General features: G+C 38.0%; 1 protein-coding gene across 1 annotated transcript in view; it reads left to right on the forward strand.

Annotated features, from left to right (window-relative positions):
• Window positions 1-25284, forward strand: part of TMEM131 (transmembrane protein 131) — a 246218-nt gene that overhangs the window by 191121 nt on the left and 29813 nt on the right. The window contains exons 18-31 of the mRNA XM_045445797.1: window positions 1944-2048; window positions 3412-3498; window positions 7141-7293; window positions 7394-7469; window positions 7639-7756; window positions 10112-10250; window positions 10366-10475; window positions 10943-11009; window positions 15852-16003; window positions 16599-16741; window positions 17162-17348; window positions 18446-18631; window positions 19439-19597; window positions 20017-20600. Of these exons, the coding sequence (XP_045301753.1) occupies window positions 1944-2048; window positions 3412-3498; window positions 7141-7293; window positions 7394-7469; window positions 7639-7756; window positions 10112-10250; window positions 10366-10475; window positions 10943-11009; window positions 15852-16003; window positions 16599-16741; window positions 17162-17348; window positions 18446-18631; window positions 19439-19597; window positions 20017-20600 (2266 nt within the window). The remainder of the gene's footprint in view (window positions 1-1943; window positions 2049-3411; window positions 3499-7140; window positions 7294-7393; window positions 7470-7638; window positions 7757-10111; window positions 10251-10365; window positions 10476-10942; window positions 11010-15851; window positions 16004-16598; window positions 16742-17161; window positions 17349-18445; window positions 18632-19438; window positions 19598-20016; window positions 20601-25284) is intronic.

Raw genomic sequence — 25284 nt, forward strand, 5'->3', positions numbered from 1 at the left:
TTCACAAACTGTACACAATTGAAGAGAGTGTGGAAAGAATGACACTGGACCACTGTCACACACCACTCACAAAAACTGACTCAAACCAGATGAAAGACTTAAATTTAAGACCTGAACCCATAAAGCCCCTAGAAGAAAACATAAGGGTAAGTCCCTTGACATCAGTCTTGGTGATGATTTTTTTGGATCTGACTGCAAAAGCAAAGGCAACGAAAGCAAAAATAAACTGTTGGGACTACATCCAACTAAAAAGCTTCTGCGTAGCAAAGGAAGCCATCAATAAAAGGAAAAGACAGTGTACTGAATGGGAGAAGATATTTGCAAAACATGTTTCCAATAAGGAGTTAATATCCACAGTATGTAAAACAACTCATACCACTCAACAGCAAAAAAATGAGCAGTCTGATTTTTAAATGGGCAGAGGATTTAAATAGTCATTTCTCCAAAGAAGATATCCAGATGGCCAACAGACACATAAAAAAAGATGTTCAACATCAGCCATCATCGGGGAAATGCAAATCAAAACCACAATGAGATGCCACCTCACACCTGCCAGAATGGCTGTCAGAAAACAAGAAATTACTAGTGTTGTCAAGGATGTGGAGAAAAGGGAACCTTCATCTATTGGTAGATACAGACGCTGTAGAAAATTGTTTGGAGCTTCCTCAAACAATTAAAAATAGAACTACCATATGATCCAGTAACTCTACTTCTGGATATTTATCTGAAGAAGACGAAAACACTAATTTAGAAAGATATATGCACCTGCATGTTTATTGAGCATTATTTACATTAGCCAAGATATGAAAACAACCTAAGTGACCATCAATGGCTGAATAAAGAAGATGTGGTTGATATGCAAACACACACACACACACATATACACAGGAATATTAGTCATAAAAAAGAATGGAATCTTGCCATTTGCAGCAACATGGATGGACCTTGAGGGCATTATGTTAAATGGAAGAAGTTGGACAGAGAAAGAGAAATACTATATGAGTTCACTTAGATGTAAAATATAAAAGAATAAAACAAACCAAGCTCATAGGTAGAACAGATTGGTGATTGCTGCAGGTAGGGGGTTGGGGTGGCAAACTAGGTGAAGGGAGTAAAAATCTACAAACTTCCAGTTAAAAATCATGGGGATATAATGTATAGCATGGTAACTATAATTAGTAATACTGTATTGTGTATGTGGAAGTTGTTAAGAGAGTAATCTTAAAAGTTCTCATCTCAAGAAAAATAAATTTTTAATTATGTGTGGTGATGGATGGTGACTGGATTTATTGTGATCATTTCATAATGTATACAAGTATTGAATCATTATGTTGTATACCTGAAACTGATACAATGTTATATGTTAACTATACTTCAGTTAAAAAGAGGTAAATGCCAGAAACATCAGCAAATAGCTTGAGAAAACAGATAAAATTTCCATACTTCTTTCAAATTTTTATTAACTCTTCTTTCTTTCCATTATATTTGACACTTTCGTATGACGCAATAATCTCAGTTGCTTTGAAGGCATGATTATTAATGTGACAGTTAAATTCAGAACTTGAAACAGAACCAACTTTGTACTTGTGCCCTGAAATAGCTGAAGGATTGGTGGAAAGCTGCGTCCCTTTGCTCCAGCTCTCACCCTCTTTGTCTGTGCAGGTATAGGTATGATGTGTGAGGACCATACCCCTTTCCATCTTGGTAGATGGGAATCAGATTGTTCCTCAGGAAGCCAGTTTTCTTGGTGGCCCATGGAATAAGTATCAAAGGATGGACATTATTTTGAGATATTTGTACAAGATGGCGTGGCAATTCACTGTCATACATTAGACATACATAAGAATTCAGAAATCACTTCATCACAATAGCTCTCTTTACCATTTTAATAGGAAACTTGAGCTAGCAAGGCTAATGAATGATGTCATTTCTACTACATACAGGTAATATTAGCTTCAGGCTATTTTGCAGTGTTCAGAGTCAAACTTACTGCAAAAAAACTGGAAGGGATTCATGATGGAGCCATACAGATCACCACAGACTATGAGGTAAGACTATGGGGATTCATGTCAATGAGGTATTTCTGATTTAGTCCTTTTTTTGTTTTCATTAGAAACAACTAAGTTTACTGATAAAGTTACACTTTATCTGTTTCATAACCTTAAAAACTAAGCTTTTGAGAATAGTTTACAAAACAATGGTGTTCATTAGCTCATAGTTTTCTGATAAAACCCAAACCTCTTAACTGAAAACAACTTGAGAAAAATGGCTTTGGCACACTTACAATTGCTCTGTTAGAAACCTGCTTAGGTTATAGCACTGCAAAGACCCTGACTGAAATTCCTGAATTAGATCACTGATTCTTCTGCAATCATTAATATCATCCTGTGTGATATTTCCAAAAAGGAAGATACAGTCGAGAACTCACATCTTAATTTGAGTTCTTATGATTATATTTACATGAGTCATTCTAAGTCAAGGGCAAAGTGAAGATCATTGAGTGAAAGACTCTTTGTGGTGTCTAACATGTTGCATTTAGTGGGATTTTGAATGGATATATTTCTGCCACACCTAAGTATTTTAATTTAATATTTAGCAGTTCTTTGTGAATTTGAACACTACTAGATTCAACAGGTTGCTGCCCTTATTCTCCAACCTTTTTTCATCATATACCACCCCCACATGAATGAAAGTGAATTCAGAATAAACATAATTAGTGATATAATAATAATATATAAAAATAATAATTAGAATTAGAGTAATAATAAATGATTTGTTGGGAGTATGGCAAATTACCTCCAAAAGTAAAGAATTCCTGTTAATCACTCATAATACAAATAAGTGCATTCCATAGCTATGACAAGTTTTTGTTAGTGTGGATAAAAATGAAAACTAGGAAAAAATATCTTAGAGAAGTATCTTTGTAAGTTATAAATAGAGTATGAGTTGATATTCTAAATCTATAATGTTCACATCATTTTTTAATTAAGTTGATGTTAATTTATTACTATATACAAAAAATAGAGAACTATGTAACTCTAGAAAAGGCTGTTTTTCATACATTGTTTTAGGAGTACAATTTGACTTTCCTTGTTAAATTAATAATCTGCAGAATAACCTATTATGAAAATTTGCTCTTCATTCCTTTCCCATTGTTTGGTCTTATTTACCATGTTTTCTTTGAATCACTGAGCAGTACATGGAAATTTACTATATTTCAGAGCATTTGATGGAGTGCATTGGTCAAGTTAAACGGTATATGTAGGTAATTTTAATATTACTTTTGAGTTGGTTATTGCTAATATAAGTCCCAAGTTGAGTTTTTTTACATCCTCAAAACTTATGCAGTAATGATCAAGATTAATCTCAGACTTAAACACTTATTTCCTTATGGTCTACTTCACTCCACAGATTCTAACAATTCCTGTGAAGGCTGTAATCGCAGTGGGTTCACTGACTTGCTTCCCAAAACATATGGTTCTTCCACCTTCCTTTCCAGTAAGAGATTTAATTTATAGATTTTTTTTGTAATTTTTTTCTTTGCCTTTACCTCTGTGTCCCTATAACCTAACAGTAAAGTCAGTTATTCTTTATTAATTGCTTATTTTAAGATAAGACATTGAGCCAGCTTCCACAGGAGACACAAAGAGAACTAGTTCCTTCTCTCAAAAATTTTTCGATCAAGAATGGGAAATGGGTCCATGATGCATAAATGTAAAGCAGGATGTAGAGAGTGCCCTAAAAAGTATAAAAATGAAGTGCTGTGCGGGAAATACATATGTAATTGATAAAGGTACATGTAAACTGGCTTAGAATTTCTTTTAGCAGGGAAAATAGGGGAGGTAAAAACTTGCATTCAGGACCCTGGAGTCAACCTGAGTATAGACACAGAGGCAGTAAAGTCTGAGATGGCTTTACACAGTAGTGAGTTGCCCAGTTTGGTAAGAATGGTGGGAAATTTGGGGCGCCTGGGTGGCTCATTCGGTTAAGCATCCGACTTCGGCTCGGGTCGTGATCTCGTGATCCGTGGGTTCGAGCCCCACCTCAGGCTCTGTGCTGACCGCTCAGAGCCTGGAGCCTGTTTCAGATTCTGTGTCTCCCTCTCTCTCTGACCCTCCCCCGTTCATGCTCTGTCTCTCTCTGTCTCAAAAATAAGTAAACATAAAAAAAAAAAAAAAGGAGGGAAATTTAAGAAGATGGAATGACATGTTGGAGTGATAGCATGAAAAAAAACATTAACACATTTAAGTCCATGAAAATTTAAAGTTTTTAAGCAGAGGCTTGACATCATCAGAGCTGAGTTTAAACTTTTTTTTTTTTTCTGGCAGAAGTAAATATAAGGTGAATTAGGAAGTGACAATAGAGTGCCTGAGGCCAACCTAGGCACTCATACAGAATCTGTATAAGAAGTGTCAAGAAGAGGTTTGAGCTTAGGGCATTGGCAGAGCAATAAAGCCCTTTCATACCTCTAAGCCTTGGCTGTTTGTCTTGAATGCCGTTCCTCTTCCCCTACCTTCAAAGAACTACACTGTCTTCCAAGATTCAATTCCATTGTCATCTCTTCCCTGACCATTTCTGGACTCCACTAGACATTACTAGGTGTTACATGTGTGACCTTAAAATGATTTTAAATAACCTCTCTTGCAACCGGCCTCACATGTGCTTTAAATATTGTCTTATGTGTTGGTCTCCCCAGTAAGACTGAGTTCATCAAGGAAAGGGATGAAGGATTTTTTATCGCCAAAGCAGGCAGTTAGTAGATAATGGGTGGCCGAAGGAGCAAAATAATGGAGACAAGAACTTAGGCAAGAGACATTTCACATTTGAATTGTGCTTGAATATCCTGAGAAGGTCCTACTAATTGAGGCAGGTATGGGTAGGATAGATAGAGTCAAAAATATGACTTAGAGTTTGAACCTAGAGAACAAGGAGAAAAGAAGTAGGGAAATCAAGAGACAGCCACTGCTTTTTGCAGAAAGATGATATGGTCAGTTCAGGGTACATGGGGACAAATGTAGAAGTGTCCCCTACCCTGTGGAAGGAGACATGATGGGTTAAGAGAAATAGTGCAGTGTAAAATCTTAAATAAACCTAAATTCAGAGTTGAGCAACTTAAAAATATAAATTTTGAGTTAATAGGTCCCACACATTTAAGTTGGGTCTTAATGAAATTTTTGTTTTGTGATTCCACTTTGCACTGACTGTACAGAACTCTTGACTTCATTATTTATCCAGAAAGACCTTGTTCCATTCTTCAGTTGCCTTTTCAATCAGTGATATTAAACACAGAATAAACCCTAGAAGGGAATAATTCAGTAGATGACACGGTGAAAGGCCCATGGATGGAGTAAACGAGAAAGCATCTGTATAAAAACAGGGTGTTGGTTTTGAACTACTTTGGGTCGAACTTCTAGATATCTTCAGGCGGCTTACAGGACCAAATATTTGCTTGGAATCACAAATTAACTTGATGTTACTGCATTAGTCAGGCTGCTATAACAAATTACCATATTGTGGTGACTTAAACAACAAACATTTACTTCTCACAGTTTTGGGTGCTGGGAGATCTGGTGTTTGGGGAGGGTATTCTTCCTGGTTTTGCAAATGGCTGTCTTCACTGTAACCTCAATTAGCCAGCAGAGCCGAGAGGAAGGGCAAGCTCTTTTGTCTCTCCACTAATCCCATTCATTAAGACGCCACCCTTATGACCCGATCACCTCTCCGAAACACTACTCCGAAACACACCTCTAATACTACTAGAACATTGAAGGTTAGAATTTCAACATATGAATGAGGGGAGAGGGGTTCACATTCAGCCCATAACAGTCATCAGGTTCTATAAAATCTCTTATCTAGTGGAGTATATTCGTGCCAACTAATGAAAACAGTACCTCCAGATAAACATTTGAGGTAACTCATAGTTTAATACTTAATATTTGAATACCATTGTAAAATAAACTTTTGTATCTGTTACCTCTTTTGACCCCACCCGCACCCCCACCCCCCTGAAAGACAAGACATGGACTTGAGTGAAGTGGTTATTACAGGTGCATGAAGACCAGGTAACTGCCAGGAACACACAGCTGGTTAGAGGCCAAGCTGGGGCTGTCAAAGGCCTTGTGCTTCCTGCTCCTGTGTTCTCCCCATCATAGCAGCACACCTGGCCTCTCATAGCTTTCTGCTGTTTCCCTCTGGCCGGGCTGCAAATGATGAGTGTTACTTAGAACCTCACCTTCATTCAGCTCTTTTTTCTGTACACTCTCTTAACCTCTGTGTCTTCTAGTACCAAATATTAGCCCAGTGGGTATGATCATTTTCGAGACTTCTTCAAATGACTAGGAATCAAATTATAAGGTAAAATTCTGTACTCAAACAAAAGAAAGATTATAACATAATTCTTATTGAGGATTATTTAAATCATTCAATTTTTTACTTAAAATCTGATCCCCTATCATAGGGAGAAGCATACAGTTGATAAGAGCAGTCACTGGTTATCTAGTCATTTAATCTGCCTGCTATTTTAATAAGATACTTGATAACCTGTATTTTTAAAAGGTATCTCATTTCTCTTTAGTACAAATGACATTTTCTTTTAAAAAGAAAAAATTTTTCCTAAGGAAATCTGATTTTTGTTTTTGTCTTGTTTGGCTTTTGATTTTAGAATTAAATTCTTTCATCCTGAATTTGGATACTTTGGGGGCAGCCTGGCCTTGGTAAACAAACCTTGCTTCACAAACTGACAGTGACCATTTCCTTTATTCAGAGCTGTCTCTGTTGGCATCCTCGTTTTTTTAACATCAAGTGTGAACATTTTTTTTTACTTTCTTATTTTAATTCATTTTCATAAGAGTGCAGAGATTTGTCCCGCTAGTGTTTCTATAACAGGCCGTGAAAAAAACAAATTGTGTGTGTGTGTGTGTGTGTGTGCGTGCGCGCACGCACGCACACACACACACAGAAATAGCAATATAGATATATTTGAGAGGGCTCTGATTAACAAATTAGAGATTATTAAGTGGTAAAAATTCTAAGTATCCTTTGGGCTTCAGTTTCTGAAAAATATGTCTGTCACCTCTAAATTGTGTGTTCTTAAGAAAATGCAACCACATACAAATGAGTTTGTTTGTTTTCTTCCTTCAGGGGAAAATAGTTCATCAGAGCTTAAATATTATGAACTCCTTCTCACAGAAGGTGAAGATACAACAAATACGGTCTTTGTCAGAAGATGTGCGATTTTACTACAAACGGTTACGGGGCAATAAGGAAGACTTGGAGCCAGGAAAAAAGTCAAAGGTTTGAAAACGTTGTGTTTGAGGATTCCCATGTGTTAGTATTGTGTTATTGTGACCTTCTGTGGATTTGGGATTCACAATTCTCCTGTGCCTCTTTGTAGATTGCAAACATTTATTTTGATCCTGGACTGCAGTGTGGGGATCATTGCTATGTTGGCTTGCCTTTTCTATCCAAATGTAAGTTATCTTGCTATTCTCTCTCATGCCCTTCATTCTGCCCAAAATATTTTTTGATGAAAGGCCGCCACTCTATCCTTTGGTACCCTGGAAATCATTTGAAGGAAAATTGACAAGTGGATATAGATGTAGGGATAAACGTGTCATAATACATGTTTCCTTGTTTTAGCCGAACCCAAAGTACAGCCTGGTGTAGCCATGCAGGAAGACACCTGGGATGCTGACTGGGATTTGCATCAAAGCCTGTTCAAAGGATGGATGGGAATAAAGGAAAATTCAGGTCATAGGTGAGTGGTTTTGCTTTAAGTATTTTAGCTATCTTTACCAGTTCGAAATGTACCTGTTGATGTTACTTTCTAGATGTTATTCTTGTATTAGGTTATTTTACTTCTCTATGGCTAAGAAAATAACACCTTATCTTCAGAAAATTATTAATGAGGCATCTTGAATTGCCATTTTAATTGCATATTGCTTAGAAATATACACACTACCATTTTTGTTCGTTTCTCCAGTGCTCTAGATAGTTCCTTAAAATCAAAGAACTATTTGAAGTTGTCTTTATATAGGATGAATACAGTGTTCACCTTAGATACAGCCATTTGCATAAGAAAGAAAGTTTTTACCTACCACTGACCTCTGTTAGAGGCAGAGAAAACATGTCCTAGGTTTAATCCCACAATGGAGACCAAGTGTCCGTTTCTCATTACGAAAAGAACTACCTCCTCCCTTTCAAATGCTGAACTGTTAGGGGGCACACAGAGCTCAGTTCACATAGGCTCAACGATGTATCTTTGGCAGGCAGAAAATGTGCTAATGACAAATCACTACCACACCTGGATTCAAAAGTAGATGCACATTTACTCAGGAATGTAGAAGTACAATCTTTCTTATGCTTCAGCAGAGAATTTGACTAGAATAATGATACTATGGCAGCTGATAAAAACTGGTCTTCTTGGGGCGCCTGCGTAGCTCAGTTGTTTAAACTTCCAACTTTGTTTGGCTCAGGTCATGATCTCAGAGTTCGTGGGTTCGAGCCCCACATTGGGCTCTGTGCTGACTGCTTAGAGCCTAGAGCCTGCTTCAGAGTCTGTGACCCTCTCTCTGCCCCTCCCCAACTTGTGTGTGTGTGCATGTATGCGTGCTCTCTCTCTCTCTCAAAAATAAATAAACTTAAAATGTTAAAAAAAAAAACTGCTATTCTCCACTTGCCTAATTTGAATCTATTTGTCACTATCAGGATATTCTCATTTATAGGTACTAAATTTTTCAAACCATTAGCAATTGAACTTAAGGCGTTCTGTTTATCTGAACTATCTGCTGTGGAAAGATTTCTTAAGGCAGACAAGAGTTAAATTTGTACTTTAAAATGGTTAAAATAAGTACAGAAAGACTTCCGATGTACTCACTCAAGAGAACACTCAATAAAATAGTTCTTCATCCCCAACATTTCCATTACAGACATTACAATGTATAGACAGTCTCCAAATTTTAATATTATGAATACATAACTTGGAGTGCTATCGAGCAACGTCTTCCCCTCCTACCCACCAAAACCCCTACCTTCCTCCACCTGTGCCCAACACTCCACTGCTAAAGAGCTGGGCTTTGCATCTACCCCGTACCATCACGTCCCAGGTGCACAGTGAGTGTGGCATTCTCCCCACTCCTACCGTGTCACTGTGTATGTTACAGAGAATTTCTGTTTCTAGTCTTGTAAAGCCTGTATTCTTACCAATATAGAGTATTGGTATTCACTGGTATTGTGGGTTAAAGTAGGCTTCAGTGTTTGGGCCCAGGGACCTTAGCCCCATGTGTAATATTGTTTCCTTAGGAAATGTGTTCTTGGTCTCTAAACAGCTGGTTCTTGAACAGTCATAAGTAGGGAAATACTCAGATGACGTCCTGAATATTGCTGATAACTTTACATATATCTGTATAAAGGCCCCATATGTATTACCACTTCAACTAACATCTTCATTGCATGTCAGGATTTTCCTTCATTTTTTAATTCCAAAGAGGGAAAGCCATATGCCAAGCAATACACTGCCATCCCATAGGTTGTCCTGATGAATATTCATCAGCAGCCTGCTGTTGGTGTCTAGATCTTTCCACTAGGCATGCAGGATCCTTTAGGATCCCCTTAACACCATATGTTATCTGTGTATACCTGCCTTGTCCTTTACATATTTGGTACAAAAAACAACACAGGTGATCAGTGGTAGAGACTTTGGCAGCTCTTTGTGCCAAAACAGAGACATCTTCATACGTGTCTATTGAAAGTGTAGTAAAATGTCAGAGCAAATAAAACTGTGTTTATTTAAAGATATAATAATAGATCGTATTCAGAAAATTCAAATATTTTATTTTGATATAGTGACTTACAGGGGTGCCTGGGTGGCTTAGTCGGTTAAGCGTCTGACTTCAGCTCAGGTCATGATCTCACTGTGAATTCAAGCCCTGCGTCAGGCTCTGTGCTGACAGCTCAGAGCCTGGAACCTGCTTTGAATTCTGTGTCTCCCTCTCTCTCTGCCTCTCACTCTGCCACTCCCTAACTCACATTCTGTCTCTCTCTTTCAAAAATAAATAAACATTTGAAAAAAAATTTTTAATGATATAGTGACTTACAAATTATTTTTTTCTAGATTGAGCGCTTTATTTGAAGTAAATACAGACCTTCAAAAAAATATACTGTCAAAAATCACTGCTGAGCTCTCTTGGCCTTCTATAATTAGCTCCCCCCGGCACTTGAAATTTCCACTTACTAATACAAACTGCTCCTCAGTAAGTATTCAGAATGACCTTGGTTTTGGGAAATATATAATAGGGTTATAAAGTATCTACCCTTAACTTTTAATTGTGGAAACCTCTCATTTACTGTTTTGTTACTTTGTTTAAGGAAGAAGAGATTACTTTAGAAAATCCTGCAGATGTTCCTGTCTATATACAATTTATTCCTCTAGCTTTATATTCCAATCCTTCAGTCTTTGTAGATAAGTTAATATCAAGGTAAGCATTGCTTTAAATAATCAAAATGTTCCATATTAGCATTGATTATTATTTTATACATTTAAAACTTTATTGCAGCTTATACAGTAATAGAATTGGCTTAGAGAAGTTCTAGATCTGTAATTAAAATTGAGAGGAAGTACTGGGGAGAGATATAGCTATATCTAAGTATTTAAGTATCTAGAAAAGTTTTCAGCTTAAGAAAAAGTAATGTTGAACGCCTTTCTAAAAAATTATAAAGAGAAAGCAAGTGGAACCTTTCAAATGTTTTAGTTTTTAAAAAATGAGCAAAATATTAACAATAAGTTGTGGCCTTTAATTTTTGGAAAGCCATTAATGTGGTAATACTGACCTCAAAATCAGCCAGAAGGTAATTTGGAAATAAAATACAAACTTAATAATTACTCTTTACCCCCTAATTAATTATGATGCTGTTTATGAAGAAATATGTACATTTTTTATTTTAGGTTTAACTTGAGTAAGGTTGCAAAGATAGATTTAAGAACACTAGAATTCCAAGTCTTCAGAAACACTGTAAGTATGTAAACTTCATACTAATTCCAAAGAAATAACTATGATATGATCAGAGCAAATTTGGAAGAAAACTACTGACTACCCTGAAATTCGACTGAAGGGCAGGTTACTAAAGAAGCCAAAGCAGTCCAGTAATCATTTTAGGGGCAAAAAACCAGGAGGAATGGATGGGATTTAGAACATGAGGCACACAGGATAGAAGGTTCCTGTTTGCAGGCATTATAAGCTCATGAAGTTTTATAATAATGACAACCAGAAACCCTGAGGATATATAAATGCAGTATAAACTAACATAATTTATTTTTATTAAGCCTCAAAATAATCAGCTCAGTCATTTAAAATTTTATTTTGGTTACTTCCTAATAAAATTGTAAGCTCAATGAATGCCAAACCCATGGTTGTTGAACAGATTAAACAAACTCACTTGGGAAGCCCTTCAGTTGGTTCCTTGATATGTAGGAAGACCATGGTGAGTGTTGACTGGATAAGACAATCTGTGGCTCAGTAGGCCAGGAAAGAAAAGCAGTGGAAAGTGTTTTTAGTATTTGGGGGCTATGTTGAAGAACCTTTCCCAGTTTTTCATGAGCATCTAGTATGTGTGAGCATTTGCCAGAGACATTCACACTTATAATTTCACATAGTCATTATAGTAGCCAAGCTGAGCAATTACTAGTAACCCAGGAGGTATTTCCCTTGTTCACTTGGCAGGAAAAAGAAGTCTCAGGAAAAGAAAGCAACTTACCCAAGTTCATACCCGTGATAACTAGCAGGGCCAAATTCAAGTCTAGTTCTCTCGATCCCAGAGCCCTTGCCCATACTCATGCCACATGGTCATTGCTGATTAGGAATCACTAATTAGCCCGTTAAACCAGATATTTTATAGTTCTTGAAATATGTGTGTGCTTTCCCATAGTTTTGTGTTTTATTCTGTAAAGCATGTTAGCTAAACCTTTGTAAAATAGTTTTTATATAGTCTTTAAGTCAATTTTGTATAGGAAAGTAATTCTCAATATGTCTTTCTTCTGCCAAATAATAGAACACTAGACTGAAATTTAGGCAATCATATATTCTAGTCTCATGCCCTTCTCTTGGAATCTTTTTGTAATCTGTTTTTTCCATACGTAGAGTGACAACCTAATAATAAGCTCAAGGTTATCTAGATTCCAAATAATTAGAAATCTCAGTAACCAGAAATTCCTTTCATTCTGCTTTGATAAGGATGGAAATACACATAAGAAGTAAATGAGCTAATTTTTACCTTTTTTTCTTATTGAATACAAGTTCTTTTGTGTTATTTGCAAGATATAAAACACTGAAGTGTAGGCACTGTGAGAAGTAGGAAGACGAATGAGAATACTCTAGATTTCAGAAATTTGTTATAAATGTGAAGTTCTAGGTCTTAGGGTGAACTTACGATAAATTCTATCACAGTTCTCTATAGTGCTGATAAAACTGTGGTTCTCAAAGTATTGGGTCTCCTTTATAGTCTTAAAAATTATTCAGGACTCCAAAGAGATTTTTTTGTTTATGTGGGTTATATCTATCCATATTTAGCATAATAAAAATTAAAACTGAGAGATTTTTTTATACAAAAGGCCAAAGATTGGGGTGCCTGGGTAGCTCAGGCAGTTGAACATCCAACTCTTGATTTCTGCTCAGGTTATGATCCCAGGCTCATGGGATCAAGCCCTGCATCCAGCTCTGTGCTGAGCATGAAGCCTGCTTCAGATTCTCAGTCTCTCTCCCTCTGCCCCTACCCCCACCTTGTATGTGTATGCTCTCGCGCGCGCGCTCTCTCTCTCTCTCTCTCTCTCAAATTAAAAAAAGGAGTATCTTAATTGCCTTTTTAATTAATTCTAACTCCATGCATCAGTCATTCAGAAAATATTGGTTCATCTAGATATGCAGAGCTTCCAAATGTTGACATGATTCACTCTATAAAATTCAAAAAAAATAATATTCATTAATACAACTACCAGTCTCATCAGGGAATTCTTTAACTATTGGGAGGCTGTGAAGTTCACAGGGGGTGGATTCAAGTTTCCCATAATTCTAAATTTTGTCACTCGAATTTTATCATTGGCAGCAAATACGTCAGTTGTTGCTCCTTGATTGGATAGATGCACTTCATTTTTGTGAATTTGTCACCAAATATCAAAGTCTGAATAACCACAGATTAACTGCCAATCATTCTTCCAACTGTAAATGGTTTTCCATGAGAAAAGCAGCTAATTCTATTTGTATCTCAAATGATAGCTTCTCAAGACAACATGGTACTTTAGCAGGCAGCAGGAGTGCTATATGCATACTTCCCATTTTATCACACAATGGTAAAAATGCATGTGCCCAAAGACTGAGATTTATTAAGATTAATATCATTACTGCTTTATTAGTAATAACTTTTTTTTAACTACAGGTACATGGCAGTGAAGAAGACAGTAGCTACTAAGGAAGTTAGATACCACTGCCTTTAGTTTAAGCTGAAGCATCAGCAGTTTTACCCACCATTGATTTTGCTGACCATTGGTGCAAATGTCGACACAGTGGAAAAGGCAAATAGCATCTGTCAGTGTTATGAAAATAGTTTTGACACCATGGATACACTGAAAAGATTCTGAGATCCCCAGGGGTCCCATGGGTCACTCTTTAGAGAGCCACTACTGCAAAATTACTGAGAATTATTGAGGCCTTAATGATATCCCTGAGGCATCACAACATCCTCAAATGTTTGCCAAATCATCAGAGTTTAAATTAGCTAGTGTTTATTGGTAAGATATGCATAGTATATAATGTGTCCATCAATTACTCAGAATAGTTTACCTAACAAAGAACTTATTTACCCACCATTTTGGAGCAGTCAGGATATTCCGTTGTCCCGGTAGATGTTGACAGAGAAGAATGTTAGATGCAGAAAAAAGTTTGTGCCTCAGAATCAAGAGTTAAAAAGTAAGGGCGTCAGTAAGTCTATTGACTAGAAATAATGTTTGTAGAATCATGCTAACACAGGTAGGTAGATCTATGTTTGAAACCTAACTATGCCAAGTGGAGTAGAAAGTCGTGCAAACCTCACCCCCCTTCCACATGTTAGCAGAGCCATGATGAGCCATGGACGTTTATAGTCAAGTGTTGCTAGAGCACCTGGGTGGCTCAGGTTGAGCATCTGAGTCTTGATTTTGGCTAAGGTTATGATCCCAGGGTCATGGGATTGAGCGTGAGTGCTGAGCACGGAGCCTGCTTAGGATTCTCTCTCTCTCCCTCTGCCCCTCTCCCCCCATGCTCACGTGCTCTCTCTCTCTCTCTCTCTAAAATAAAAATATAGCCAAGTGATGCCAACCCTTCCCCCAAAAATGGTTAAACAATGTTACTTAAAAATTAGAATAGTTGGAAAAAAAATTAGAATAGTTGGGGTGCCTGGGTGGCACAGTTGGTTCAGTGTCCCGACTTTTGACATCAGTTCAGGTTATGATCTCATGGTTGGTAGGATCAAGCCCTGAGTCAGGCTTCGAGATAACAGCCCAGAGCCTGTTTGGGATTCTCTCTCCCCCTCTGCCCCTTCCCCCTTCCCCCATCTCTCAAACATTTTTTAAAAATCATAACAATATATCCTTATATTTTTTTTAAATACAAAATGAATATCTAAATCTTATCAGTAGGAGTGCCTGGGTGGCTCAGTCGGTTAAGTGTTGGACTTCAGCTCAGGTCATGATCTCATGGTTCATGAGTTCAAGCCCTGCATCTGGCCCTCTGCTGTCAGCACAGAGCCTGCTTCGGATCCTCTGTCTCCCTCTTTCTGTTCCTCCCCTGCTTATTCATATTCTCTCTCTCTCTCTCTCTCTCTCTCTCTCTCTCTGTCTGTCTGTCTCTGTCAAAAATAAACCTGTAAGGTTTATTAACAATATATCCTTATGTTTTTTTTAATACAAAACGAATATTTAAACCTTATCAGTAGGAGTGCCTGAGTGGCTCAGTCGGCTAAGCATCCAACTTCAGCTCAGGTCATGATCTCACTGTTGCAAGTTCAAGTCCCACATCGGGCTCTGTGCTGACAGCTCAGAGCCCGGAGTCTGCTTCTGATTCTGTGTCTCCCTCTCTCCCCAAAAAAGAACACTCTCTCTCTGTCTCTCAAAAATGAATAAATATTAAAAAGAAATTTTAAAAAAATAAAATAAGTAAACATTAAAAAAATAAGTTTTATCAATAACAAGCTGTCAAGAAGTCCTATTTTGGTTATTAAACTATTTAATCTTTCAGTCATCAAGTGTTAATGAAACAGTAATTATATGCTGAGCTCTCAAAATAAAATTCAAAGATAGATTGATACTGAGTTAGAAATATTTTTACAAATAAAATCTGATGCAACCTGAAGACCCTTTGGCTGATACCCACCAGAGGGGGAAGCAGCAGGAAAACAGTGTGAAAGTGAGAACAGCATCCACGAGACTTAAGGCTGCTGGGAGCTGGGTGCACGGCTGTTTGCTTTGTGCTAAGACATTGAGCTACACTTCTTAAGTTTGTGTCCTTTTATGTATGTGTATTACATTTCAAAAAATTTTTAAGTTAAAAATAAAAAGATCTGTATACAAAAACAAATGCCTAACAAATATGAGGACTTTGATCACTTGGGGTTCAAAACACTCTTGGGGACTTAATGCACAGTAGTAAGGGTCATCACTGGTTGCCCAGTTCTGCTTGTAAACTGACCAGTATCTAAATCATGAGGAATAAAATTGTTCACATATTTAATCTATTCAAGAAACTCATACTGGGCTGTGGATGGCGTAAAGGAAAAGTCTTTCCAGAGAATATAGTAATGACTTCTGTTTATTTACCCAATGATTCAAGGCTCATCCACTGCAGAGTTCAACAGGATTTACAGAAGGCCTGTCTCGACATTTAATTTTAAACCTAATTTTAAAACCTGGAGAAAAGAAATCTGTCAAAGTTAAGTTTACTCCAATTCACAACAGAACTGTTTCTTCACTAATCATAATCAGGTATGCATTATGATTTAAGTGTGGGTCAGTTTTTAGTACTTATACAGAAGTCCTTACTTGATTTTTAATTTGGGTTTACGTGTCTAATTTATTAAATAGGGTATTCACTTTGTCTAAAACATGCACCCATCACACCACACCGATGAAATGTACCTCTGTGATTATGTTTATAACTTGAAAACCTGAAAAAATATTCTTACTGTACCATGTGTGACTCGTAAAACTGAAAAACTCTTCTCTCTGTGTAGATTTTTAAATTCTTAGAGGATAAATGTTTCAGTCTCAAATTTAGTGTATTCAGGGGTGCCTTGGTGGCTCAGTGGGTTAAGCATCCGATTTCAGCTCAGGTCATCTCACAGTCCGTGAGTTCACATTCCTTGTCAGGCTCTGTGCTGACAGGCATGGAGCCTGCTTCAGATTCTGTGTCTCCCTCTCTCTCTGCCCCTCCCCAGCTCGCGCTTGCTCTCTCTCTCTTGCTCTCTCTCTCCCCCTCAAAAATAAATAAATACTAAAAAAAAAAAAATCAGTGTATTCATTTCTACATTTCTATTATACAAATTTAGTGGGAGAAAATTCTGTAATTCTTCTTGCACAGAAATAACCTGACCGTGGTGGATGCTGTGATGGTCCAAGGACAAGGAACAACTGAGAACTTGAGAGTGGCAGGCAAACTTCCGGGTCCAGGGAGTTCCTTACGCTTTAAAATCACAGAAGCATTATTGAAAGACTGTACAGATAGTAAGTATTCCTAACAGTTCCAAGGGCACAACTTTCAGTATTTGCTTCCAACAATAAATAATTCCCCAAAAAAGAACAGTATTTCTATACATGCACCTGTATATATTAGTGATGAATACTTAAGATTTTTAATGAAATACTCTGACTTGCTTTCAGCGTTGTTTAATTTGGATCCTAAAAGATTTAAAGGCTCAGTATTCATTGCATGTCTTAGGTGGTTTACTCTGAGTATGGAAAGTAAAGCATAATTAAACTTTTGCTGTCTAAAATGACACAGTAAAGTGGAGTACTTCTGATGAAATCTGGGTACCAGCTGATCTCTTTGGCATGAGGAGGTGGTTCATAATGTCTGGCATATATTCATTGAATCTGGAGCGCATGCAAGATTTATATTCACTCTTGATTTTTTTTTTCCTTTAGATTTAAAACTAAGAGAACCAAATTTCACATTGAAAAGAACATTTAAAGTAGAGAATACAGGACAACTTCAGATTCACATAGAAACCATTGAAGTCAGTGGGTACTCATGTGAGGGATATGGCTTTAAAGTTGTTAATTGTCAAGAGTTTGCACTAAGCGCCAACGCCTCTAAAGACATAATCATATTGTAAGTATTTTCTTCTGAGGTGTAATGAATCACTAGCTTCTCATCAACCTCAAATAATACAATTGCTTAAACTCCGTGCAAAGATACGTTTTCATACAACAAAAGGTATTTTATCCACAAATGTAGTTTATTTGATTTCTTTTTTCCACTTAATCATTGGTTATTTCTTCATTGTTTTCAAAATTGTGAAACTTCCTCTGTATCAGAAGTGGATCAGATAATCTTAGAAACTGGTTTCAAAATTATGTTCAGGGTTGTGTTAAAGTGTAACATGTCGGTAGGAAATTGACTATAAATTCAGTCTCAGCAACAGACCAGTCCCTTGTATCACATACGTGCACTTTTCTGTGTGTGCAATGTAGGAGTGTGTAATATTTTGGTCAGAAGATAATTTTTTTTGCCTGTATTAGTAATAGCTGCAGCCTATTTTAATATTAATTGACAACTTGTTAGATTATAGAGTTTATGTAATGAAATGTGACCTCTGTCCCCTTAATTGAGTGATAATTTCATGGTGTTCAATGGACGTTGACTCAGTACATAGTGATATGACTCAGGTAAGGTATAATGCTTGGTACCTAAAGGTACAGTGAAGAATAAGACACCTTTCCTCAAGGTATAGATCATCTGGTTGGGGAGCATACAGTTAACAAAAAGTAAAAAATGAAATAATTGGGGCAGAAAGAAGTACTGCGGGAGATAGGACAAGGGCTAGGATGGTTTTGGGTTTTTTGGGTGGTTTTTTTTTTTTCAAAGGTGTTATTGGAACTATATCCTGGGAGAAGAGGGTAGATTCAGATAAAGGAGAAAAGAAGGGGGAGGGAGAGAAGCTCAGAGAACACTTCCTGAATTAATAATTATGCAAAGCTGCGTTATTCTTTTTCATGTAATTTCTTCAGTTATCCACAGAATATAGCTGTATTTGTTATTAACCTCATGGAATAATGCTTTCTCCATCTTAAAATGAGGAAGTGGCACAGAACTATCAAACTCTCAAATTCTCTGTTAGGCTTCAAAGGTGTGTGAGACTGGTGTTATATGTAAACTGCTATGGTATATTTTTAAAACTTAGTCTGACTGCTACCATTCTGTTTTAGGTTTACTCCTGATTTCACAGCTTCTAGAGTTATTCGTGAACTGAAGTTTATAACAACCAGTGGCTCTGAATTTGTATTTGTATTGAACGCATCCCTTCCATACCATATGTTAGCAACCTGTGCAGAAGCCCTACCCAGACCCAACTGGGAGCTGGCTCTGTACATCATCATCTCAGGAATAATGAGGTACTTGTGTCTTTTTTTGAGGTTGGGATTCAGGCGTCACTTGACACTGTTCATCACATGCTCACTGTGTGCCAGTGACTCTTCTGAGTGCTGGGAATCTGTCAGTGAACAGAACAGATCTTTCTGCCTCAGTCAAACCTGCGCACACTAGTGGGAGCAGTCAGAACTAACCTGCTTGGGTGGCATATACAGTAAAGACATATCTTCTTCCCTTAAAATTTGTTACACAAATTAAGTATATGTTAATTTCTTAAAGGGAAAAAAAACATTTATAATTTACCAGGTACAGTTACTTCATTTCAGCATATGTAACTTAATCAACATTGTAGAATATTTTTTTTGAAACAGACCCAAGCAACATGAAACATGAGAAATACTTTTTAAATCCTCAGCAACCTTATTTTTTTTTCAGTCTGTTTATGTGTTTGGAGGGTCAGATACACTTGCCTCTAAATTTACATGGTTACCCCACACATCCTTTAAGGGAAAAGAGTTGGTAGAGAGTTAAAACTGCAAGATAGTTTACCTTCTTGGTAAAAGGAAAAGTGTCCTCCAAGTGTCTGTTCTGATACAAATAATTATTTTCTTTATAGAAGTCTCCATGTAAGTTGGCATTCTGTAAAAACAAGTGTGTAGACTTTTATCCATAGTGCTCTGTTTTTGTCCAGTCCAATGAAAACTGTCACCAGCATCTCTGTTTTTTATATCCTTGTGTACTTTACCAAGAAACTCTGCCTTTAATATTAAATTTTGTTACTCTTGCACTAACAAATGAATCCCGCTGCCCCGCCTTCTGTACCCCTACAGTGCTCTGTTTCTCTTGGTAATTGGAACAGCCTATTTAGAAGCTCAAGGAATTTGGGAGCCATTTCGAAGGCGACTATCCTTTGAGGCCTCGAACCCACCCTTTGATGTGGGAAGACCATTTGATCTCAGGAGAATCGTTGGTATTTCGTCTGAAGGAAAGTATGTTCACATGCTGGGAATAAATTTTCTAGTATACATAGATTTGACTGATGTAATTCAAAGAAAAAATAAGTTTTTCTTTTCATCTTTGCTCAAGGGAGAAAAAATTTTAATTCTAATTACTTAATAATCTCCTGTGTATATAGCCGTCTTCTCTACTAAGAACTCAACAGCAAATCCCATGTTTTTGTTATGTTGGTGAGGGTTAAAATATTCTTAATAAGATCACTGACTTGGTTCCTAAATTTTCAGAGAATAGACCCTATGAAATTGTGGAAAGTATCGCTATATCTTGCTGGGTTTTTTTCCTTAGAGTAGCTTGTATTTTTCTCTTGTGGCTGTACTGATGAAATAAAAATTTTTTAATCTTAGATTTTGTAGGTTGCTATTTACTGATCTACAGTTGGTCCTTTTTTCAGCTTGAACACACTCAGCTGTGACCCCGGTCACAGTAGGGGGTTCTGTGGAGCAGGCGGCTCGTCATCCCGGCCCAGTGCAGGGAGTCACAAGCAGTGTGGCCCACCGGTCCACCCACACAGCAGTCACAGCAATAGAAACTCAGCTGACGTGGAAAACGTCAGAGCCAAAAACAGCTCAAGCACTTCTAGCAGGACTTCTGCACAATCTGCTAGTAAAGCAAGCCCCCTTGTCTTAGATTCAAATGCAGTGGCCCAAGGTCACACAGCAGGCAGAAAGTCCAAAGGGGCAAAACAGAGCCAGCACAGCAGTCAGCACCATGCCCACAGCCCACTGGAGCGGCACTCTCCTCCTCCACCGCCACCACCAGTGCCTCAGCACCAGGAACCGCAGCTGGAAAGGCTGTCACCCGCCCCCCTCTCGCACCCTTCCCACCCAGAACGTGCCAGCAGCACAAGGCACAGCTCAGAGGACTCAGACATCACCAGTCTCATAGAAGCCATGGACAAAGACTTCGACCACCATGATTCCCCACCCCTAGAAGTGTTTACAGAGCAGCCGCCATCACCACTGTCCAAAAGCAAAGGTAATCATCTGCTCTTACTGTCAGAAACGCATGGTATATGAAGGGAAAGCCAGTGCATAATTAAGGAGCTGTTGCGATCATAGTTGTGATAAACAGCTAATTTAGTAAGTGTTCTTGTGGTTCAAATTTACCTCCAGTTTGGACTGAAACTTTTCTGTATCAGATGTAAATAGACAGGGACCCATTTATCATAAAAGATATTTGTACTTCTTAGGTACTTACCAAACTCAGAAACTTATTGGACAACTGTTTCCATTTTCAACTATTTGTGTTTGTTGTCTTGTGATAGGTTGAGCTTTCTTTTTTTAATCGTTAAAATAATTTTTATACAGTGGTAAAATGGAGGTCATCTCTGCCTTTTAACTCGAAAATAACATTTCCACAGAACCTGTACTTTAGAGCAGGGGTTGGCAAACTACAGCCAGTGGGCCAAATCGCCACCTGTTTTTATAAATAAAGCTTTATTGGGACAAGCCATGCTCATTCATTTACATATTGTCTATGTATACTTTCATGCTACAACAGCAAAGTTGAGTAGCTGCAAAAGACCGTAAGGTCCACAAACCTGAAAATATTTACTATCTAGCTCTTTACAAAAAAAGTTTGCTGATCCCTGCTTTGGAGTTCTGTATGCTGTGTTAGTTACCTATTTCTCAGTAACAAATCACCTGAAAACTTCGTCACTTAAACACCAACCTTTACTGTCTCAGAGTTTCTGTGGGTCAGGCATCTGTGTGCTGCTTACTTAGCTGGGTTCTCCAGCTCATGAGACTGCAGTCAAGGTGTTGCCTGGGGGTGAAGTCATCTTAAGGTTCAAATGAAGGTGGATCTGCTTCCAAGCTCACTCAGGTGGTTGATGGTAGGATTCAGTTCTTCGTGGCCTGTTGGACTGAGGATCTCAGTTGCTTGCTGGCTGTGGCCAGCAGCCTCTCATGGGTCCTTTCCATAGAGCAATTCAAAGCAGTTAGCTTCACCAGAGCAAGGAAACTAGAAGGCAAGAGAGGGAACAAGCTAGAAGGGCAGAAATCAGAGTCTCTTACAACCTAATCTTGGAAGTGACATCCCATAACTTTTGCAGTGTTCTGCTCATTAGGAATATGGTGTGGCCCATACTCCAGGAGAGAGAACTCCATAGAGCATAAACACCAGGAGGGTGGGGCTCACTGGGATTCACCTTAGACATTACATACCACACATACACAGTGGTAGCCCATTTGGCAACTTCCAAAATCAAAATATAAAAACCAGTAAACCAGTAAAAGCCAATTAATCCCTTTACAGCCTGAACTTTTTGCATCTTCCTCTCTCTCCTGTGGCAGCCCTGCTAAAACACGTTATTGCAAGCCTATTTCGATATCTTCCTCACTGGTGCACCAAGGAGGTTTTTGCCTTTGGTTTATGCAGGGAATGGGGAACTTGGCAGCACTGAAAGGCCAAAAGCAATCCAGTGTCCCAGAGTCCAGGACTTTTCTATTAGATAATTTCCTGGTCCCAGTGATACAAAAACTAGTTACCTAGCGTCCTCTTAGAATTACATGTATTTGGATTTGCAAAATAGTAAAATATCTTGAATATTACTTAACTTTTTCCAGAGAAATATATTTTTTGTTAACTCATTATTAATAGAGCTTACTTATTTTAGGGAAATTTTTATAGTAATATTAAATGAATGTTTAAGTTCTTTTTTTAATTAGGTCAAGTTACATAATATGTTTTCCCCATATTGAGGACATGAATAAAATGAATGTAGATGATCCTTTCTTACCAGAAAGAAAGAATTTGTCAAACTGAATACCTCACCGCTGTGTCTAAGATAGTCCTCCAATATCAGTGTGATAGGCCCATATTTATTTTCAGGGCCATTCACCTAGAATGTAAATTTTAAAATTAAAAAATGGGGGGCACCTGGGTGGTTCAGTTGGTTAAGCAACCGACTTCGGCTCAGGTCATGATCTCACAGTTTGTGAGTTCAAGTCCCTCATCAGGCTCTGTGCTGACAGCTCAGAGCCTGGAGCCTGCTTCAGATTCTGTGTCTCATTCTCTCTCTGCCCACCACCCCCCCCCCCCACGTGTGCTCTGTTTCTGTCTCTCAAAAATAAATTAAAAAATTTATTTGTAGATTTGTAAAAAATTTGTAAAAATTTGTTTGTAAAAAAATTTTTTTTAATTAAATTAAAAAATGGTTTTTAATTATCACAGCGGTCTTAGAGTCCGCCTACTAAAAGATATGTAATGATGGTTTATGGGCACCACATTGTAGTGATTCTTTAGCCCAGAAGGAGACAGTGGTTCCAGGCATCACATGAGTGGCCATTCTGTTTGTTATCTTTCCTATTGCTGCTGTTCAGAAAGAAGAAAGGAGACAAAATCTTTAGTTTTTTTTTTTTTCAGCAAGTGTTTTTTATTAAAGTGTAACATACATATGGAAAACCAGCCTCTTAAATGAACTTTCAAAGGTAGGCATTGATCTCCAGGTTGCAAAATAGTGGCATGTCATAAAACCCTAGGCTTTTAGTTGGGCCGAACCTTTATAACCTCTCTAAAGCTTTCCCCCAGTGCCCTACAAATAGTCATCATGTTTACATGAAGTATGAACCTTCTGTTTTCAGAAACACCCTGTTCCCCCTACCCCTCCCCAGTATCTCAAACAAAAAGTCTCCCTTGTAATGAGTTTATGTAATTTCTAGCTTTTGGAGACTGCTCAAAGTGACTTACCTTCAAATAAATACAGTCTCCCTAGATCTTACCTAAATTGTAGGTCGTCCAGCCATTTCCCTAGTCATTCCTCCATCCACTGCTCTTCATGGAAGGTGGCACCCAGAAATGCCCTCTGTTCACAGCAGGGCAGTCATTAGACTCTATACTTGTGTGGTTTCTTCCCCTGCAGTATGTGAAGTCCTAGAGGCTGGACAGAGGCTATTGCTGGATTGAGGGTTAAAACCTGAGGAAGCTCTGAACCTGGTGCAGGCACTTCTCAGTATCTCCATTAACTGAAGAAATGGAATCTGCAGCCACGCTCATTTCTGGCTTTGGTAGAGTGAAGGGCAGCTTTATCTAGGGTGGGGAGATGCAGAGTGGTACGGGGTCGTGAGGCCAGTCTCTATCATAAGGCAGGCCCAGAGATTAAATCATGGCTCTGCGCCTTACCGACTGTGTGACTGTGAAATTAGTTCTCTGGACCCCCATTTGTTATCTTTAAAGTGGAGAGGATAGCTGCTACCTGCATCATGACTGGGGTGTAGCTCCTGCTATGATTATTACTAGGGAAGGAAATGGTGCTCATCGTCTTCAGCCTGCTGAGTTGAAGAGCGCTGTGGAACACCCCAGCAGCAGTGTCTACTTGGAACTTAGTCTTAAGGGTGAGAAATGGGACAAACAGAGGGCTAGAGACAGGGCCCTGAGGGCAGGGCCAGCAAGGAGAAGGCCGGCAGACAGTGTGACAGCAAGTAGAAGATGTGGTTGGCATATCCCAACAAGGCCAGAAGTAAAGGGAGAACAGAGCTCTTCAGAGCCTGGCAGCTTGACCTTGACCTTGGCAAGATAGTTTCAGTGAAGTGATAGGACTAGAAACCAGGTTACTGTGGCATACAGAGTACTTTTCACATCAGACTGTTAACAGTGGGCACTTCTGTTTATTGTCAATTTCCCAACTTAAATTTAACTGAAGTATTTGCAAACATTGTGCACAAAACAAATAGCTTTTAGAATGTAGCGTTTTCACTCTTGTAGTAATTATTTATTTTAGATTGGTTAGAACACTAATGTTACGTGAAATTTCTCACCCCAAGTTACATCTAGAATGTTTACCTCAATTTGAAGCAGATTAGTCAGATGTTGACAACTAATCCTAATGGTATGCCTTGTTTGAATTGCTGAAGTTGCAGTAACAGTAAGATATGATGATAGTACCTACAACACCAGAGGTTCTGGGACTTCTGAATTGGTGTATAGCTGCAGGAGTTGGCATTCAGCCTTTGAGAGGGTTAAGCTGAGACTGAATACAGATAATTTGGTCAAATTCTGAGGCTGAGGTTGAACATCAGTGTATCCTTAGTAAAAAGCCTCACTATTGGGCATTGTTGTAGAAATGGAATGTTGATTACTAAAGACAAGGAAGAATTAGGTTTTAGCTCATCTTTTTATGTGTTTAGTCTAATGTCTTGTGATGGCAGTGGTATTGAAGTGGAAAAAGATTACACTGAACAAAAAAAGATCTGAGCAGTTATATTAAAATGAAAAATATAATTCTGATCCCTTGATTTTTTTTAATAGGCCGTCTAGAACTGCAAATGCCACTAAGCCGTGTGTGTTGATTTGCATTAAATAAAATGAAAACTGTAATTCTTTAGTTGCATTAGCCACATTTCAAATGCTCAACAGTCACATGTGGCCATTACAAAATAAGGGATTTCCAGAATTGCAAAAAGTTCTAGTGGACAGCACTGTGTCTAGAGTGACAGTGAAAAAAGTAACATCCTGTTAATGTTTTGATTATAATATACTTAAATATGAAGAAAGCTTTTTATATTGTTTATACTTCTGTAGTTTTTTCCTTGAAATGACAGGCTGCCTATCCCTTAGAGATACGAGGAAATTCAGAACACAGGTGTTGAATGATGTTTGAAACCCACATCCTGCCATTCTGCATTGTTTTCACGTGTATCTGAAGCACAGCATTTTCTCT

Source organism: Leopardus geoffroyi, chromosome A3, assembly GCF_018350155.1.
Source record: "Leopardus geoffroyi isolate Oge1 chromosome A3, O.geoffroyi_Oge1_pat1.0, whole genome shotgun sequence".
NCBI classification, from domain to species: Eukaryota; Metazoa; Chordata; class Mammalia; order Carnivora; family Felidae; genus Leopardus; species Leopardus geoffroyi.